Consider the following 21,064-nt stretch of genomic DNA (forward strand, 5'->3'; position numbering starts at 1 on the left):
ACGGCAGGAAATCCATTATGGCGGACCTTATGGGTCAGAGGCAAATGTTTTTTTTAAGGACAAAGACCACATTTCATGACTAGGTCAAATGGGTTGGGGGGCGTGACCTTTCAAAGTTTGCATGTGAAATAGATTGTTATAACGCCATCATGTGGCCTAATGGCATGGCACAAGATGGTGTGGAACTTGGCCCACCATCATGCCAGGTTTGACCCTCCTAGGCCTCATGACACGCGAATTATAATTTCACCCAAATTGCCAGAAGAAAAATTAAATAAAAAATAAATAATAATAACTGCAAGTAGCAATGCCAGGGTTCAGGATGTGGGCCCACAGTGCCACCATCAGGACAAATTTGACACGTCACCTTCTGTACCCCTTATCTCACTTGCCAAATATCACAACTAAAACACATCATGCAATATTCCTATTTTGGACTATTTTATGTTGACGACTTTAAACGTCTTCAACCACAACCGCTAGGCACCAAATTTGGTATATAGCTTGTATGGATGCAAATCTTCAAACGCAATATTTTCCACAACTAGCTGGCTGCAATAAGCCAATGAGCTTGCATGAACGGTTATGTCCAACAGCACGCCCATGCGGCAAACAACCATACTTTACAGGTTAGCTGGACACCGCCCCGAGCATGTGCTAAATTTCATCAGTCAAACAGAGCAAGAGAAACGTGTGCATGTTATAGCACCACCGTGTGGCCGATGTGTATTGGTGTATACTGTTATTTATTTTGCTCCTTTGCACCCCAGTATCTCTACTTGCACACCCATCTTCTGCACATCTATCACTCCAGTGTGTAATTATTTCACCACACTGTCCTTTATACTGCATACCGCCCTTATCCTACCTCATTTGCACACACTGTATATAGACTTTTTTGCATGTTTGTTTATTCCATGTGTAACTCTGTCGCTTTATCTTGGCCAGGTCGCAGTTGTAATTGAGAACTTGTTCTCAACTAGCCTACTTGGTTAAATAAAGGTGAAATAAGTCTGCCGATAAGAATGTGGTGATTGACAGTCGAAAGCCTTGGCCAGGTCGATGAATACAGCTGCACAGTAATGTCTCTTATCGATGGCGGTTATGATATCGTTTAGGACCTTAAGCAGGGCTGAGGTGCACCCACGACCAGCTCGAAAACCAGATTGCATAGCAGAGAAGGTACGGTGGGATTCGAAATGGTCGGTGATCTGTTTGTAAACTGAGGCTTTCGAAGAACGTAGAAAGGCGGGGTCTGTAGCAATTTGGGTCTAGAGTGTCTCCCCCTTTGAAGAGGGGGATGACCGCAGCAGTTTCCAATCTTTGGGGATCTCAGACCATAGGAAAGAGAGGTTAGGTTGAACAGGCAGAATTTGGCAGTTAATTTTAGAAATAGAGGGTCCAGATTTTGCAGCTCTTTCAGATCATCAGCTATCTGGATTTGGGTGAAAGAGAAATGGGGGAGTCCTGGGCAAGTTGCTGAAGGGGCGCAGGGCTGTTGACCGGGGTAGGGGTAGCCAGGTGGAAAGCATGGCCAGCCGTCGAAAAATGCTTATTGAAATTCTCAATGATCATGGATTTATCGGTGGTGACAGTGTTTCCTAGCAGTGGGCAGCTAGGAGGTGGTGCACTTATTCTCCATCTCTTTACCTTAGTGAAATTTGTTGTATTCAGCACGTGACAAACAATTTTATTTTATTTAAATTAAGATTTTACCGTCTTTTATATTTGCTTATTAGAGCTGTTCTTGCCATAATATGGACTTGGTCTTTTACCAAATGGGGAAATCTTCTGTATAACACCCCTACCATGTCATAACAACAGATTGGCTCAAAAACATTAAAGAAATTCCACAGCTGTTAATCTAAAAACATTCTAGGTGACTACCTCATGAAAATGTTTAAGAGAATGCCAAGTGTGCAAAGCTGTCAACAAGGCAAAGGTTGGCTACTTTGAAGAACTGAAAATATATATCTTGATTCGTTTAACACTTCTTTGGTTGTTACATGATTCATGTGTTATGTAATTGTTTTGATGTCTTCACTATTATTCTACAATGTAGAAAACAGTCAAAATAAAGAAAAAACCTTGATTGAGGAGGTGTTCAAACTTTTGACTGGTACCGTGTGTGTAATAAATAAATAAATACATGAATAATACACACACCCCACCTGAGACCTGGGTTCTATCAGTTCTAGCCTAGTTAGTCAAAGCTGCCTGAAAAAAAAAAGAGGGGTCACATGTTGATAAATTATTTCTTCACATTATATGCGCAGCAATGCACACGGCATTAGGCTACATGCGGTTGTTTGTTCCATAATGCAATTAGCAGGGAAACACCATTGTGAAATGTTTCACGTGACAGATGAATATAAGCAACAACTAGCATGGGTTGCTAATATGAATAGGATTGTGCCTTTGGCTACTGGACAACAAAATAAAGTTGATTTGAAAACCAATAGAACAGGAGAGAAAGACTTAATGGTATATGGAAATCTTTAAAAAATAATTGCCTAGACGTTTGTTTGGATTTTGGCTAGGCTACTTTGAAGCAAGATACTACATACGAGTCGTGTCTTAAAACATTTAGGTTTCAAACAATTAAATATATGTTAAAAATGCATACTGCCTCCAGCTCATTTAAAAGTAATGTGACGTGCTGAAGCCTGCTTAGCTGCCTAATCACTTGACTAGTGAAAGAAGCGCACTTCAATTGCCAGCCGAGAAAAAAAATTGAGCTTTTTTTTTTTACACTCTATTGCCTTCAGAATTGTTGCCCAATGATTGAGCTTAATAAAGCACGTTTCACTCCACCAGCAACAAACAGCAGTTTGAACTCTATCAGCAGCTCTCACGCTACATCACTGACATTTCATATCAATGAATATGCAAAAATACATTACTTCGCAATGGGATTTTTTCTTTTTTGGGGACAATAGTCAACTTGATTAATCTGCTTTACATATATTTTATCGTCCAAAAACCGGATATTACCGACTAACGGAAACCCCGGTGTGCATGTAAACGAGGGGATTTAAGTTCATAGAGGAAAAGATTAGATTGACTGGATTTAGTGTGATACTTACAGTGATGAAGCCATATCCTTTAGATCTTCCAGTCTCACTGTCCATCATGAGCTGAATACTCTCAATCTGGTGGAAAGAAATGGATAACAGATTAAAATCTGCATAGCACTGATATACTGTAGCCCTACAATCTGTGTCCACTCTTTTCATAGGCTTAGGCTTTTGGTTGCATTCAAGACAAGGTTGTTTTTATTGACCTCTGTTTTTTGGCGTACGAGTGGCCTGTCATTTTGATATTAAAAAGATGCTGCTAATGTCTCCAGTCATATGAAATGACATAATGACATGAAATGGTTTTATAAAGGGCAATATTTTTTCACGCCTAGTTAAATAAAATGTTAAAAATGCATACCCTAATAAACGCTTACGCTCAGCTCTAGGCCTGCTCATCTGCTCTCTGTTCAGAACTGTTATTTTTGTAAACAGAGTTATATTAACTTACAACAATGACTTGGCCTACTGTTAACAAATCTACACACCGGTCAACCTTAAAGTATTTTTATCAGTACCACTTTAGCCCTGGACCCCATGACGGCACACATGCGATACCCACACTGCTCAAATCATAGGAAAATGCATTTTTTTTGCCTATTGATGTCATGTTGGCCAGTAGGAATGGTCGGCTATAGACTTATGGGTCCTTGGCTGCTCTTCAGTAGCTAACTAGAAATATGTTTAAAACTTCTTTGGGATAGGGGGCAGTATTTTCACATCCGGATGAAAAGCGTGTACAAAGTAACCTACCTGCTTCTCAGGCCCAGAAGATAAGACATGCATATTATTAGTAGATTTGGATAGAAAACACTGAAGTTTCTAAAATTGTTTGAATCACGTCTTGAGTATAACAGAACTTATGTAGCAGGCAAAACCCAGAGGACTAACCATTCAGAATTATTTATTTTTGAGGTCAGTCTCTGTTCAATGGGTTCTCATGGGGAAACGATATTTCTCAGGCACTTGTTTGCAGTTCCTACCGCTTCCACTGGATGTTACCAGTCTTTGGAATTTGGTTGAGGTTATTCCTTTGTGCAATGAAAAAGTACGGCCATCCTGGAAAAGGGTAACGCTGTTGAGAGTTGGCATGACTTGAAAAGTAGCGTTAGTTTCCTCTCGTCCTCTATTGAAAACAGATAGACCAGTCTTCAATTTGATCGATTATTAACGTTAAATTACCTAAAGTTGTATTACAAAAGTAGTTTGAAATGTTTTGGCAAAGTTTATAGGTAACTTGAGATATTTTGTAGTGACTTTGCACAAATCAGAAGCTGCTTTTTTCTGGATCAAACGCGCCAAATAAAATGGACATTTTTGATATATATGGACAGAATTAATTGAACAAAAGGACAATTTCTGATGTTTATGGGTCATATTGGAGTGCCAACAAAAGAAGCTCGTCAAAGGTTAGGCATGTTTTATATTTTATTTCTGCGTTTTGTGTAGCGCCTGCAGGGTTGAAATACTTGTTTACTGCTGTGCCATCATCAGATAGCTTGTTATGCTTTCGCCGAAAAGCATTTTTGAAATCTGACATGTTGACTGGATTCACAAGTGTAGCTTTAATTTGCTATCTTGCATGTGTGATTGAAAGTTTGAATTTTATAGTATATTATTTGAATCTGGCGCTCTACATCTTCCCTGGCAATTGGACAAGTGGGACATTTGCATCCCCCTATCCCAGAAAGGTTAACAAGTGTAGCTTTAATTTGGTGTATGGCATGTGTGATTTCATCAAAGTTAAATTTTTATAGTAATTTATTTGAATATGGCGCTCTGCATTGTCACTGGATGTTGGCCAGGTGAGACTTGACCATCCCACCTATCCCAGAGAAGTTAAATGTACAATCAGGGCTCTCCCTAGGATTTTCTGACAAGATGGTGCTGATGTAGGCCTAAGGTTAGGTTAGGTCAGGAAAGGGTCCGTGAACTTTCCCCTCAGGTTTAACATTTAACTTTTTTTTAAACCCTTAACCTCTTAAACCTAGCCCTGTTTACTGCCCCTAATGGAGGTATTGGGTACCCATATAAAACAGGATACATTTTTGTCAAAAGTTGCTAATATTTGCATATAAAAAATATTATCGAATAGAAAACACTCTAAAGCTTCTAAAACCGTTAACATTTTGTCTCTATGTAAAGCAGAAGTCTCCAGGGCATGCATTCTCCCAAAATCTCTCGTCATGGAAAAAGTTGGCCCAACTTTGACGTCATCTTAAACGCCTTCCCAAACAACTACCGCTCTGGGAACAGTTCCTACGTGTTGAGCGCGAAGCCTGCTTTCAGTGGGGCTTCTCATTGTGTGAATCGCGCGCTCACGAGACGTTGAGCGTGCCCGAAAGGTCTCGGTCACGCGAAAAAAAAGTGTACGTTTATGCGCGCTCTGCTCCCGCTCTCTCTTTTCTTCATGATCAATTACAAGACGTGTGTGTTTCGCTTCGTCCTCACAATTGCTGTACACCTTTATAACATGTTAAAGCTTAATTATGAACATAGTTTGACAAGTTTACTCGACATATAATATATAATTTCGACTTTTTTGGTGCGCATCCACTTGAATTTCGCCTACATTTCGACCGAAAAGTGGCTATTTTGAGAACCGAAAGACGCAGACTTGAAAACTAAACGCTGTTTTGGTAAGTATAATCCCTTCCAGGTCTTTTGATGGAAGAACAGCAAAGGTAAGGGAATATTTGTGTGTTAATTTTGGGTTTCTGTCGACTCCAAGATAGAGGCATAATGATACATTTGGAGCGCCGACTCCTAGTATAGCCTAGTGAACGCAACCTGTAACGTTAAAAATAAATGTAACACAGCGTTTGCATTTAGAAGAAGTGTATCTTCCTATACATATGTAAAACATGCATATTTAGTCAAAGTTTATGATGTGTATTCCTTGTTAGCTGACGTTATCCATTTCATTTCTCCTGACATTTTAGTAACATTTTTTGAACAATGCGTCATTGTAAACAGATTTATGGATATATATATTGCAGATTATTGAAAAAAAAATGAATGTACTGTGTAACATGTTATATTACTGTCATCCGATGAAGATTTCAAAAGGTTAGTGAAATGATTTTTTTTTAAAAATCCTGCGTTTGTTGATTGCATATTTTTTCCTACTTGGCTATGCTAATGAGCTATGTCTACGGTGGTGGTTTGACATAAATATGTGCTATGTTTTCGCCGTAAAACATTTTAGAAATCTGACTTGTTGCCTGGATTCACAACGAGTGTAGCTTTAATTCAATACCCTGCATGTGTATTTTAATGAACGTTTGAGTTTTAACTAATACTATTAGCATTTAGCATAGCGCATTTGCATTTCCAGAGCTCTAGATGGGACGCCTGCGTGCCAGGTAGAAGCAAGAGGTTAACTGCCATTTCCTGAATCCGTCTGAAATTATATCAAACGAATGAAAACAGTCGTGTTTGATCAAAAATTAAATTGAGGTGGTTTCAATGACACTTCGCATTTTATAAGTTACATTTACGGTTAATCATTCCAATTAACAGGTGTTTTTATGTGGAAAGTCAAGCAAAATTGTACATTGGCTTCTCAACTATGTTTGGGGAGAAAATACTGAATAATTCAATTACCAGATGCAATGTAGTAGTCCAGCCTCTACAGGATCGGTGTCCCCGCGGGACAGTTTAGCTAACGTGCACTAATGTGATTAGCATGAGGTTGTAAGGAACAAGAAAATTTGCCAGGACAGACATCTGATTTCAGCAGAAAGATTAACAATAATTTTTCGCTAACTGTACTGTCCAATTTACAGTAGGCATTAGTGAAAAAATACCACGCTATTGTTTGAGGAGAGTGCACAGTTATGAACATGAAAATATATTAATAAACCAATTAGGAACATTTGGGCAGTTATTTTAGGCAAAAATAAACCATTTAAAAAAGGGTCCGATCCTTAAAACCTCTTGAGGATAGGGGAGATGCTAGCGTCTCAACTGGCCAATTGCCAGGGGAAATGCAGAGCGCCAGATTCAAATAAAATGCTATAAAATTCAAACTTTCATTAAATCACACATGTAAGATACTCAATTAAAGCTACACTCGTTGTGAATCCAGCCAACATGTAAGATGATAAAAATGCTTTTCGGCGAAAGCATATTAAGCTATTATCTGATAGCCTGCAGCCATCCTCACCAGCAGTAAACATAGGAACTAGCGTAGCAGGCGCTACACAAAACGCTGAAATAAATTACCTTTGACGAGCTTCTTTTGTTGGCACTACAATATGTCCCATAAACATCACAATTGATCCTTTTGTACGATTAACTTCTTGGATGTAGGGGGCGCTCTTTTAATTTATGGATAAAAAAAACGTTCCCGTTTTAACTTGTTGAGGATGTGGTACCGAAGTGGGGACCACAATCAGCAGAAATGCTCAAGAGCGCCACCATAGAGGTTAACCTCAAACTTTCATTAAAATTGACATACGATATACTGAATTAAAGCTACACTCGTTGTGAATCTATCCACCAAGTCAGATTTGTAAAATGCTTTTCGGGGGAAAGCATGAGAAGCTATTATCTGATACCATGCACCCTCAAAATACTGCACCGTCACCTAAAACGACAGATTTTGCGTTATCCGTCGCAAACGAAAACGCTGAAATAAAATAGAAAACATTCATTACCTTTGACGAGCTTCTTTCTTGGCACTCCTAGATGTCCCATAAACATCATTTAGGGTCTTTTTTCGATTAAATCGGTCCATATATAGCCTAGATATCGAGCTAAGAATTACGTTGCGAGTAAAGAAAAAAATTAGCATTTCATAACGTAACGTAATTTTTTTAAATTCAAAAAGTCGACGATAAACTTTCACAAAACACTTCGAAATACTTTTGTAATGCAACTTTAGGTATTAGTACACGTTAATAAGCGATAAAATTGATCAGGAGACGATGTTACATCTGTTTCTTGTCTGTGTAGAAAAACATGTCTGACCAGAGGTCGACCAAAAATCAGGGCGGAGCCATCAGGGAAGGTGTTCCCTTGTTTGGGTTTGACCAAGAATCAATTGCGAATCAAATGACATGACTCTAGAGACCCTGTGGAAGCTGCAGGCAATGTAAACTCGGCTCTATTTAATTCGGTTCACTTTGAACAATGCCTTGAAGCGGCGGAAGGATATATTTTTCCATTTTCAGTGAACAGATTTCCTTGCACTTTCCGATGAAACGCCCGTTCTGTAAATGCCACAGACGTGATTTAAACAGTTTTAGAAACGTCTGAGTGTTTTCTATCCACACATACTAATCACATGCATGTACTATATTCCTGGCATGAATAGCAGGGCGCTGAAATGTTGCGCGATTTTTAACAAAAAACAACATTAAACAAGATATTTTGTCACGAAAAAATACTCGACTATGCATATAATTGACAGCTTTGGAAATAAAACACTCTTCCAAAACTGCAAAGATATTGTCTGAGTGCCACAGAACTAATGCTACAGCCAAAACCAAGATGAAATTTCATAAAGGAAGTGCCCCAGATTGAATGCACTGTGTTCCAATGTCTCCTTATATGGCTGTGTATGGGTCACGAATGAGCTTAGACTTTCTGTCGTTTTCCCAAGGTGTCGACAGCATTGTGACGTATTTGTAGGCAAATCATTGGAAGATTGACCTTAAGAGACTACATCTAGGTGGCCGCTTGGTGTCCTCCGTTGCAATTATTGCGTAATCTCCAGCTGCGTGTATTTTTCGTTTGCTTCGAGGAGAAACACATCTGCCACGAATGATTTATCATCGCATAGATATGTGAAAAACACCTTGAGGATTGATTCTAAACAACGTTTGCCATGTTTCTGTCGATATTATGGAGTTAATTTGGTAAAAAGTTTGGCGTTGTAGACTGCATTTTCAGATTTTTTTTCTTAGCCAAACGTGATGAACGGAGCGATTTCTCCTACACAAGTAATCTTTTTGGAAAAACTGAACATTTGCTATCTAACTGAGTCTCCTCATTAAAAACATCCGAAGTTCTTCAAAGGTAAATTATTTTATTTGAATGCTTTTCTTGTTTTTGTGAAAATGTTGCCTGCTGAATGCTAGGCTTAATGCTATGTTAGGCTATACAGGAAGCGCTTGTGTAACTTTGGTTGAAAAGCATATTTTGAAAATCTGAGCTGACAGTGTTGTTAACAAAAGGCTAAGCTTGTGAGTGAATGTTCCATTTAATTTGCGATTTTCATGAATAGTTAACGTTGCGTTATGGTAATGAGCTTGAGGCTATAATTACGCTCACGGATACAGGATTGCTCGACGCTAGAGGTTCATTCCATCCATATACACTGCTCAAAAAAATAAAGGGAACAGTAAAATAACATCCTAGATCTGAATGAATGAAATATTCTTATTAAATACTTTTTGTTTACATAGTTGAATGTGCTGACAACAAAATCACAAAAAGTATCAATGGGAATCAAATTTATCAACCCTGGATAAGACGCTGGATAAGAGCGTCTGCTAAATGACTTAAATGTAAATGTAACCCACGGAGGTCTGGATTTGGAGTCATACTCAAAATTAAAGTGGAAAACCACACTATAGGCTGATCCAACTTTGATGTAATGTCCTTAAAACAAGTCAAAATGAGGCTCAGTAGTGTGTGTGGCCTCCACGTGCCTGTATGACCTCCCTACAACACCTGGGAATGCTCCTGATGAGGTGGCGGATGGTCTCCTGAGGGATCTCCTCCCAGACCTGGACTAAAGCATCCGCCAACTCCTGGACAGTCTGTGGTGCAAGGAGACATGATGTCCCAGATGTGCTCAATTGGATTCAGGTCTGGTGAAGGGGCGGGCCAGTCCATAGCATCGATGCCTTCCTCTTGCAGGAACTGCTGACACACTCCAGCCACATGAGGTCTAGCATGGTCTTGCATTAGGAGGAACCCAGGGCCAACCGCACCAGCATATGGTCTAACAAGGGGTCTGAGGATCTCATCTTGGTACCTAATGGCAGTCAGCCTACCTCTGGCGAGCACATGGAGGGCTGTGCGGCCCCCCCAAAGAAATGCCACCCAACACCATGACTGACCCACCGCCAAACCGGTCATGCTGGAGGATGTTGCAGGCAGCAGAACGTTCTCCACGGCGTCTCCAGACTCTGTCACATGTGCTAAGTGTGAACCTGCTTCATCTGTGAAGAGCACAGGGCACCAGTGGCGAATTTGCCAATCTTGGTGTTCTCTGGCAAATGCCAAACGTCCTGCACGGTGTTGGGCTGTAAGCACAACCCCCACCTGTGGACATCGGCCCCTCATTTTACCACCCTCATGGAGCCTGTTTCTGACCGTTTGAGCAGACACATGCACATTTGTGGCCTGCTGGAGGTCATTTTGCAGGGCTCTGGCAGTGCTCCTCCTGCTCCTCCTTGCACAAAGGCGGAGGTAGCGGTCCTGCTGCTGGGTTTATTGCCCTCCTACGGCCTCCTCCACGTCTCCTAATGTACTGGCCTGTCTCCTGGTAGCGCCTCCATGCTCTGGACACTACGCTGACAGACACAGCAAACTTTCTTGCCACAGCTCGCATTGATATACCATCCTGGATGAGCTGCACTACCTGAGCCACTTGTGTGGGTTGTGGACTCCGCCTCATGCTACCACTGGAGTGGCCAGCATTCAAAAGTGACCAAAACATCAGGAAGCATTGGAACTGAGAAGTGGTCTGTGGTCCCCACCTGCAGAACCACTCCTTTATTGGGTGTCTTGCTAATTGCCTATAATTTCCACCTGTTGTCTATTCCATTTGCACAACAGCATGTGAAATTTATTGTCAATCAGTGTTGCTTCCTAAGTGGACAGTTTTTTTTCACAGAAGTGTGATTGACTTAGTTACATTGTGTTGTTTAAGTGTTCCCTTTATTTTTTTGAGCAGTGTATATCGAAAATGCCCATTTATAAAGCGCGTTTGATCCATAAAAAAACAGCTTAGAAACGCAACGTCACTACAAGATATTTCAAAAGTTGCCTAATAAACTTTGCCAAAATATTCCAAACTACTTTTGTAATACAACGTTAGGTATTTTTAAACGTTAATAATCGATCAAATTGTAGACAGGGCAATCTGTATTCAATTCATGAACGAAAAGTAAAAGCTCTGCTCTTCACGTCTTGTGCAACTCACAAAAGTGTCCCCTGTTCAGAGTTGGCCTACTTCCCGATAAGAAAGGAATAACCTCAAGCATATTCCAAACACTGGCGACATTGTGTGGAAGCGGCAGGAACTGAAAGTAGGTTCCTATTAAATGTCCAATGGCAAAGACAATATAGGGAAGAGAGATGGGAAAAAAAAATCTGAACAGTTAGTCCTCTGGGTTTTGCCTGCTACATAAGTTGTGTTATACTCACAGACATGATTCAAACAGTTTTAGAAACGTGAGTGTTTTCTATCCAAATCTATGAATAATATACATATCTTATATTATTGGCATGAGTAGCAGGAAGTTGAAATTGGGCACGCTATTTAACCAAAAGTGAACATTCTGCCCCCTAGCTTTAAGAGGTTTTAACTTACCGTAGGCTATTTGGAATCCATGGATGGAAACATGTGGCCGCAGGAGCTGTTCCGCTAATAGCGTCCTTCAAAGTTATTTTAGGCCTACTAATCTTTGTCTGTTAACAAATCAGTTCTTGATCTCTCCTCTTGATTTAGCTGTATGTCAACAGTAGGCTTCAAATTATATGATAATAGTCAGAACACCAATGACAACAAAACATGAATGGTAGCCTAGTAATCAGACCCAACTTGGATTATTAGGTCAAGGGTGGCTCTCTGAAACAAGCTCATATAGGCTTAGTTCAGTTTCATATTCCAAATTGTAAGTAACAAGAAAATCTGCCAAGACAGAGACATATCTGATTATACCTCAATACAGCACATTTCCTTGCTCTTCAATGCGCTTGCACCTACTACCGGTGGCAATCAAAGCATGTGCGGGCAAGAAAGTGTTCTCGCTTAGTTGACTAAACGCTGTCACTAACTACCTTGTCCGTAACGACGCCTTAGTAGCTAAGGCGCTAACTACAAAAGTGGTTGTGTGCTTGACTAACACTTGAACAGTTTGTTCTACATTTATTGTCACAGTGTTATCAACGGACAAAGTGGAGAGCTGCCATCCAAGCTTGAGCGAGGAAAGTAATACTATGACTACAGTTCGACGCAGAGCGCTACTGATTGGCTCAGCACCATCTTCAGACGGTTGAGTCAAAAACCACAATGTGCCAACTAAAAGCCCATTTGTGCGTATTTTAGGGTCTTTTTTATATCAGCGTGCCTTGACCTGAAACTGCATGCATGGTACGCAAAATGCATGCAGGTTGGCATGTTTGAATCTACTCATTACACTATGATTTTAACCTTATGTTAGTCTGCAAATGTGATAGACGCATTGGAATGATTTATTATAAAAGGTGATTTATTAGTGTGTGGAGAACCAGCTTCCCCAAACTTGAAACAAATGTGCCACCTATGGGTACATTGTACAACAGCTCTTACCCTTCCAAAAGGCTCAAAAATTCCTCTCAGCATCTCCTCTGTGATGTTAAAGTGTAAGGATCCGACGTAGAGCCTCATCGGGCCAGCGTTACCCTTCTGCAGGTTGTTGGCCATGGCAGCAGCCCTGTTTTTCTCAGCCTAGAAAGAACACACACAAAGTGACCGTAGGGAAATGGTGCAAATCGCCTTAGGCTGTTAAAATAAAGGCTGTCGAATTATTTAAATAATTAGGTAAAGTTAAGCACATGGATTTCTATAGTTAACTATGGATAATTTACATTTTTCCAATTTGACCCTAATCAAAAGTGTTGCAATTTAAAACATTCCATTGGGTTGTATAACCTATTCTAAGACATTAAGCCAGGTCTGATATAAAAGTAAAATATCAGTTAGATCTAGCCTAGGCTACTTCGTATCCATGTTTAAGATAAACTAACCACAAGCTGCTAATGCATTAGAATTGGGATCATTTCAAAATATTTTGACCTGAGAACTACAACAAAAACTAACTAAATGGAATAGAATTCGATTCTGTTTTGATTAAAATAATTGTCGGAAATTAGTGTTGAATCTAGAGGCTTTCAGCCAAGGCATTCTAAACATTCTCATTTGGATCGCTAGCGAATGTTAGCATAACTGACTACCGGTAGCTACTTCAGTGCAAATCAAGTTTCTGCTGTTATCTAAAGAAATGCCAGGGAAAGTGTTTATGGTTGAACTTTCTGTACGTTTTCCTTCTAATTTGTGGCTGAGGTGCACGCATAGTGGATGGTTTTAGCACCACAAGTAGGGTGTCCACCCACTCTGCCCAGAGTTGGTGAAAACTCACTTTAGTTATGAAATTTCACTTATGTTAGAAAATACATTTTACCGAGACAAATATGATTATTCATGTACTGAAACGTTCGAGGGGCCTTTCTCAAACATTAACATCATATCCAAAAAGTCATTTAGCATAACACGAGCTAAATTAAATGTAGAAGGCGGTGAAAATAAAAGGCTTGTGTCCATTGACATTTCAGAGGTACGCTTGTTATTGTGAGAAATCTTCAAGGAAAAACCAGCATTTCTAATTAGTATCTAAGTGTATACTAAAATATGAAAACTCTACATCATGTCTCAAAATTGATATCACCTCTATATTAGGGATGTGAGCACTTAAACAAAATTGGGATCCTGACGATAAGAAAAATCCCGAATGGAAAAATTACATTTGGTGGGTTTACCCCCACAAAATTAAAATCTGTGCAGCTGGTTTGTCTGCTCTTTCTCATCGCTAATGATACCAGTGTGTGTTCAGTCGGTTGCACTGTGGTCTAAGACTCTCCTGCGAAGTGCTAGTGATGCCACTAGAGATCCTGGTTCGAGTACAGGCTCTGTCGCAACCTGGGGAGACCCATGGGGCGGCGCACAATTGGCCCAGTGTCGACTGGGTTAGGGAGGGTTTACCCGGCAGGGATGTCCTGTGCCGGGCCGGGCGCAATGCACGCTGATACAGTCGCCAGATGTAGTGTTTCCTCCGACACATTGGTGCGGCTGGCTTCCGGGTTAAGCGGGCATTGTGTCAAATCAGGCTTGGTTGGGTTGTTTCTCAGAGGACGCACAGCTCTTGACCTTTGCCTTGTGGATACCACAAAATTGGGGAGATGGGGGTAAAAAATAAAAATTAAATCTGTAGGCCAGTTGTTAAACAAGTATTTTTTCATTTTTATAAATGACATACTGCAATTCACATAGTTGCAAACACTTAATTCTTTCAAATTTACCTGATGTTGTTCCATTTCTTCTCTTAACATGTATGGACCAAGAACTTAATTGACCACCTGTTCTGTTTATTTTTAGAGACATTTTTCCATGTGGAAAAAAAAAGTGCTCAATCTCAATGTTTGATTTTATATTTAACCATCCATTTTGAGATATTTGGGCTTTTTTAAAACTTAATTTCTGTTTTAATAAAATACATAATTTGAAGAACAAACAATTCATATCTGGCAGTAAAATGATTTAAGAGACAAGTTTAAGGTTAAAAAAAGGTAATGTTCTTAATTAAATTGTCCTGATCATATATATAGGCAATATCCACCCAAAATAGAATTTATGAATTCAGTGTGTTCTATCATTTAAATTGTAAACAGCACAACAATTTCTCTCAATCTGGAAGGTAAACTCAAAGTATTCAATTTCACGGTGTATTTCGGATGGAATCGATGCATTTGAATGTACCAGAGACCAAAAGAGCTTTTTTTGCCAAACAATCTTAGCCCATAGGACACTGGCTGGCTACTCCACGAGCTTGTGGAAAACACTGCAAACTTCATTCTTGCACAGAATCCAGCCTTGAAGACGCGATTATTAAAAAAAAAAAAATCTGATTTTTACCACATTTTGTCTCTGGACTCCATTAATTCAGTAACCCTAATTCTGACCATCCTACCTACAAGGGTAAGAACTCCAATAACTTTTGAACGGATTATGATAGAGACGTACTGTTGGGACCATTGGTTTTCTTAAAAGAGTAACTACACAATTAACATTATTTTACAAAAGATGCATTTTTGAATGGACACCCTACCACAAGAAAGACTGACAGCTCTACTGCAGCTGCCGAGAGCATGTTGCGCTCAAAAGGGGGTGATCGGGGAAAAAAACAATAAAAAAAATTGCCGCAATTAAATAAACATTTTAAGGCATGAACTTCAAAAGTTAACTACATTTCATGAATTCAGTTTGACAGCTCTAGTTAAAATAAATAGAAAATGTAAAATGCATGTGAGATGATTACTGACCATTACCTGCGAGGCCTGAACAATGATTGGCACCCCCAGAAGTCGCTGACCAGACAATCCTATAGCCAGCGGCACAGAGTTGGCCTCCACAAACTCAATGTAAGCTATTCCCTTCGACCTCCTCGAATTTCTGTCAGAGATCATGCGCACATCTCTCACCTTGAAAATGAACAAAAATAATCGGTTTTCAAATGGATGGTTTAGGCATAAGAGGAAAAGACATTGCTAAATCCCATCGGTCTTGGTGGCTGTGATAAGTCAAAAATAAGAATTTGCACCAGGTGCAGCACCCATCTTCTCAAGATAAAGTTTTTTCAGCAGGAATGACAATGAGATAAGCAGAGACACTCACTTTTCCCACTGCAGAGAAGAACTCTTCCAGGTCTCGTGGACGGATTCTGGCTGCCAGCTGCATGCAAAACACAGTGCGAGCATCCCTTTCCTCTGGAGTCAGGTTGTCAATTGGCTGCCTGTAGAAACAAAGCATTGAATTACTCTTATGAGGTAAACCCTTTAGTCTTTCACAGTGGCCTCAATCTTTGAGAAAAGCACTTGTATTTTACTATATTTTGCCATCAAAATGGTAATCTTGGCAATCCAGAACAAAAATCATGTGCCAGCTACTCTGCAAGTTTCCGGCAAGTCCACTATGGGTCAAATGTCCCCTCCCCTTTTGAATCGCAGTCTGGCGACATGTGTTAAGATACCATATGTTACATAACGCTGTCCGCAAAGTATATTCAAAATGGTAAGCCTACTTTGTCGAGCAAGGGTACACAAGCTTTAAAACTGGAATGTCAACCTGATTGAGCTACGATGCGTCTTCTCTAAAGTAGGTAGGTAAGAGTGGTAGGGCCACAGATCACACACTAGCATGATACACATCCTACACCTAGGGGGAAATGGCTGCCGAGGACAGGAAAAGAAGCTCTGTGGGATGCACAGGCAAGGGAGATTAACAAGCTAATCAGCTGAACAAGTGATCTCCCGACCCACGGGGCTTTCGATATTGTGTCTTTTGTTTGACACCCTTGGAGTTTGATTGTTATTTGTTTGTTACCAACTGAACATAAATGACGCGCTTGGGCTGGCTAACCACGGAGTCACAGAGCTGTCCCCCTGGAATGCAAACCTGCTGTCCGCAGGCACACACCCCCAACACTGTCCACACAATCATACTTTCATGTTAATGCACACTGTCACGTTACAGAGGAAATAGGCAAGAGTAAGTCCCCTAGACAAAGAGAGTATAGTGCAACAGTAAGGTTGTTTAAACACTTACCTCACAGGACTCTTCTCTTTCTTGAAAGGGCTTCGGCTTCTGGAACGCCTTCGGCTGAAAGAAAGGGCTCCATTAGAATCTATACGAGTTGATTCATTGCAGGGTCACACAGCACAAAACTACCCACACAAACAGCAGAAAATAGTGTAATAGAAACCTTAGCTTGATGACAGGTGGAGGGCCAATCTTCCCTCTGGAACCACCGTTAAATTTCGGCCCAGAGCTGCGATTGAAAACAAGGTTTATCTCAGTACCTAAGGCCACTACTACTGATCTCATAAGGGGGATAAGGCACTCCAGGAATTAAATTGTGCCAGTCAAGACACTGCAGGCAGGAGTGGGAGGGTTGTTATTTGTTTATTTGGATTCCCATTAGCTTTTGCAGAAACTACTCTTCCCGGGGTCCAAAATAAACAGTGGTTTTGGGGTCCATGTGATGGCACTTGCCTTTCTAAACACTTAGCCTAATCAATCTCTTCACTTGAACAAAACCCTTTAACCTGAAAGCCTAAACGTTCCTCATCTTTTCTCAACTACTGATAAAAAGCAATGCCTTAATTGTCCATTTGAACTGGAGTTGAATGCGAAAGAGACGCTCACATTTTCCTATACAGACTGGAGTGATGCAGACTCAAGGGAGATGCTGACACCAGATGAGGCATACATACAAGGTAGTCTTGTGGTCCCTGTAGCGGCCACTGCGCTCCCTGCTCCGAGTGCGGCTCCGGCGCCTCTCCTTGCTGCGGCTCCGCTTTCGCTCGCGGCTGCGGCTCCTCTTGTGGTCATGGCTCTTCTTGCGATCACGGCTCTTGCTTCTCTTCCGGTCTTTGCTTCGGCTCCTGCTCTTCTTTTTCCTGCAGAAAGAGAATTACTCAACGTAAGGCAGTTAAGGAGACCAATAAACAATAATAAATACATAGAATAAGTACATTTGGGTGAGTTTGCATGCATGTTTCACTTACTTCTTGCTGCGCTCCTCATGGCCATTGGGACTACTAGGCTTGATCTCATCCTAAGCAGGGCCAACAGAAGAACAGCATAAGGACGAAGAGGCAACATTTCAAGTTGTCAGGATCAAGATGTGTGGGAACAAGAGAAAATATAGTTTAAAAATAGTATTCATACAAAAGTTAACATAGGGACAGATCTACAGTTAAGTTATTTTAATGAGTGTCTACCAGCCCCCAATCATAAATGTTGATTACTCATTTTGCATAAAAATCAATGAGTACTAATACATAACCTACATCTCAGGTGCATTTGTCTTCAGCAGCACCATCAGGATCATTACCAAGGCTATTATTTCCCTAACATGCTGACCACACCGCTCAGGTTGCGTGCACGGCAAAATAAATGTACACATACATGTTATTCAATCATTGTGGCCAGGTGCTAAAATAGAAACATGTTCTATTTGTGATGCTCAACACGCTGCAAGTCCAGCTTCTCCCATCTCCTCATTGGTTTTTAAGAGCATATACCCACGTCCCAAGTTCTCATTGGTGTTTAGGAGCATATACCCACATGGGTGATTGAAAGATGAACTAACGTCCACACGCCAGCCGGTTGTAATAATGTAACGTAAAGCTGGTTGCAAACACCATATTAAGCCGAAAGATAAAATAAAAAGCCAGAGGAAGGAGAGATTACGAGAAAGGAATTTGGTTTACCATTTTATCTGTGGATTAATTGTCTGCGTAGAGGACCTTGTGCATTTCAGGTAAAACAACCCAATGTTTATATCCCAGGACAAATTAGCTAGCAACGGCAAGCTAGCTAAATTGCCATAGATGTTCAAAATGCCTTTTGACCTGTTCCCAAATGAATTATAATTGGTTCAGTTTGTTTTGATATTTCAACCTGCGTGTCCTGATCGTGTCTGGTGTGGAGGTACAAAATCACATGCGTGTGTCCGGTTTGGTCAGCATGTAAGACCAATGTGCCCATGCTAGCAGCGAGACAGATCGATTTCCAGTGGGGGGGATGCCATTCTAGTGATCTCCACCCAGTTTAATTTTGTGGACTGTAAGAGCTCACCCTGAAGCAAACAGGGATTCACACTGCTTAGAAATATTGACTACCAAGGAAAGTCATGATTAAATTATAAGATGAGGTACACAAAATTCCTTAGTTGGTGCTGTAGCCAGCAGCATAGAAGAGTTCCATGTTTCCTACAGTTTGTACTTAGTCCTATCAAATTTAGCCTTTACATAAAACAGTGACAAATATAATGGACTTATGGGGAAATAAACATTTGTGAATGAGCATGCAAAAATAATTACATTCTGGTCAACCATGGAGAAAACCTGTTTAACACAAAATAGCGTTATGTAAAATAACTTGGTGAAAGCAGCATAATAACAAAATCCACACATTCCCTCTCACTAGAATGAGAGTGAACAGACCTGCTTCCTCTACTTAACCACACACCTCATTTACTGAAGGTAAAGGACATACAATCATGTATTTCAATAATGTGTCAGCTTACCAAACCTTTCATCATTACAGAGGCAGACAAAGTCAACCATGTGGAACAACTACAACATGCATACAAATAATTGAATACCGTCTCCCATGGTATGTCTTTTAAATTAAAGGAACTGTCTTCTCAACCAGGCCCAGTCAGCATTTGTGTTTTTCCTAATCAACCGGACTAACGTTCTGCAATCTGTCACAAAGCAGCGTAATGGCCATATGTGAGGTGAAACAGTCAGAAGAGTTGAAGTAACATTACAATTGTCTGTAATTTAGGCTAAAATAGGGAATCTATTCTGAACACCTCACATACCGCCCTGGATTCTACTTTGTGACAAACTCCTCAGACATGTGACAAGAATGGTTTGACAGTTGTCAAATTCTTGGGTTACCACCCACATGAGCATAAGATTCACCCAACTGAAAGGCATAGCAATGGGTTTCGCATAGCCCATGCACAAAGTGTTAGCCCAGTTGATAAAATATAGGAGTGCGCCAATTGGGCCTGATCAAGAACCCAGTTCCTAAATTAAATGTTATTTTGCATCCACTGCATTCGCCTTGTAGACTGGCCATTCGATGACCACAATTATGTTACCAAGGGGACCACAGTACAGCAATACATTGGGCAATTACTACCTTCATTTTTTGACAGATCACACTGGAATTCATGGAAGTAGAGGTGAGATATCGTTAGGCAAGTCTACAAAAAGAGATAGATGGGCGTTTATTCATAGTCTCAAAAGGAACTGCAGCATCACATCAGAAACACAGAATAAGCTACTAGAAATATAGGGTCTGGGGCAAAGTGGTGACATAGGCCACCACAGTACTTACAATAAGGTGCATTAAAATCACAAACGTATTGCCTGGGCCTGTCTGACATTTGACACTGACTAAAATATTTTATTCCAGCGTTCATCGTGGGGTCATTTGGAAAACGCCACTGGAGTTAAAAGGAATGGTTTTGTTGCGACATGGACACAGTATTTACAATACAGTGCATTACAAACCACAAACAATACCTTAGGCCAAAACCCACCTTTCTATACGGAGCCTCAAGCATTGCTTCTATATCAAAGTCATCAGCCATGATGATGGCGCACTAAAGGGGAAGATGGACACAATGTGAACACATCATTAACGTTAGCTACAACACGTCATACGAGAACCGTGTATATCCACCCCGTTGATGCAAGAGTTTTTTTGAATGAATTGTACCACAACCTGCTAACTAGCCAACACATGCTTGTTAACGGGATGTTAAGCTAGTTAACAGGTAAGCTTCAGTTCCCCCCGCTAAATATGAGCGGTGTGTGTCTACCGTACCGGCTTGTCCATATGAGATGATTGGTTAGGTAACATGTTCACTTGACCACGTTAGCTAGCACATAGATGAACTCCGGAGGTAGCGAGCCACAACTAACGCTAGCTATCGAACGTTACCTAGCTAGCTATGGCCACACACGCAGTAGCAAGCTAACTAAGCAACTATAAGAAAACTAGCTGGCTAGCAATTACTATACAACGTATTAAGAAAGACAATGTTCAGGTATTAAATGTACCTGAAAAATGTGTTGTTTCTTCTCAAACAAGACGGACTCCTGAGGGTGTCTTGTTGCCACAAACTAGCTAACAGGATAGCTAACGTTAGCTAGTAGGCCTCTAGTTGTTTTCCTTCCGCGTTGCTAATAGCAAACAAACAATAGCTACATGCAACTTCAAATGTGGGTTTTGATACCCCAAAGCAGTAGAAACTGTGTAAACAGATAATTTAAATAACCTTGATGTGCTGAGAAAAATGTACGCGAGTTCGAAAATACTGTTGCTGCGTCTTGTTCCCCGCGCTCATCTAATGGCGCATGCTGTAAAGAATCCGTGGTCGCGTTCCAGGCTCACTATATTCAAAGAT

At 40.6% G+C, this 21,064-nt stretch overlaps 1 protein-coding gene across 6 annotated transcripts in view; it reads right to left on the minus strand.

Annotated features, from left to right (window-relative positions):
- The window catches only part of LOC124002577 (RNA-binding protein 39-like), a 28,535-nt gene extending 7,471 nt beyond the window's left edge, over positions 1-21,064 (minus strand). Inside the window, exons 1-11 of one of the 6 annotated variants that reach the window (XM_046310084.1) lie at positions 20,718-21,063; positions 20,195-20,257; positions 19,792-19,855; positions 17,640-17,689; positions 17,346-17,531; positions 16,835-16,900; positions 16,678-16,731; positions 15,748-15,865; positions 15,396-15,554; positions 12,610-12,747; positions 3,087-3,152 (exon numbers count right to left, since the gene is read on the minus strand). In XM_046310084.1, coding sequence (XP_046166040.1) covers positions 3,087-3,152; positions 12,610-12,747; positions 15,396-15,554; positions 15,748-15,865; positions 16,678-16,731; positions 16,835-16,900; positions 17,346-17,531; positions 17,640-17,689; positions 19,792-19,824 — 870 coding nt within the window. In that variant the 5' untranslated portion in view covers positions 19,825-19,855; positions 20,195-20,257; positions 20,718-21,063. Of the gene's footprint in view, positions 1-3,086; positions 3,153-12,609; positions 12,748-15,395; positions 15,555-15,747; positions 15,866-16,677; positions 16,732-16,834; positions 16,901-17,345; positions 17,532-17,639; positions 17,690-19,791; positions 19,856-20,194; positions 20,258-20,717 lie in introns of all 6 variants that reach the window. The other 5 variants (XM_046310082.1, XM_046310079.1, XM_046310078.1 and 2 more) reach the window with 5 other exon arrangements.

Source organism: Oncorhynchus gorbuscha, linkage group LG18, assembly GCF_021184085.1.
Source record: "Oncorhynchus gorbuscha isolate QuinsamMale2020 ecotype Even-year linkage group LG18, OgorEven_v1.0, whole genome shotgun sequence".
Lineage (NCBI taxonomy): Eukaryota > Metazoa > Chordata > Actinopteri > Salmoniformes > Salmonidae > Oncorhynchus > Oncorhynchus gorbuscha.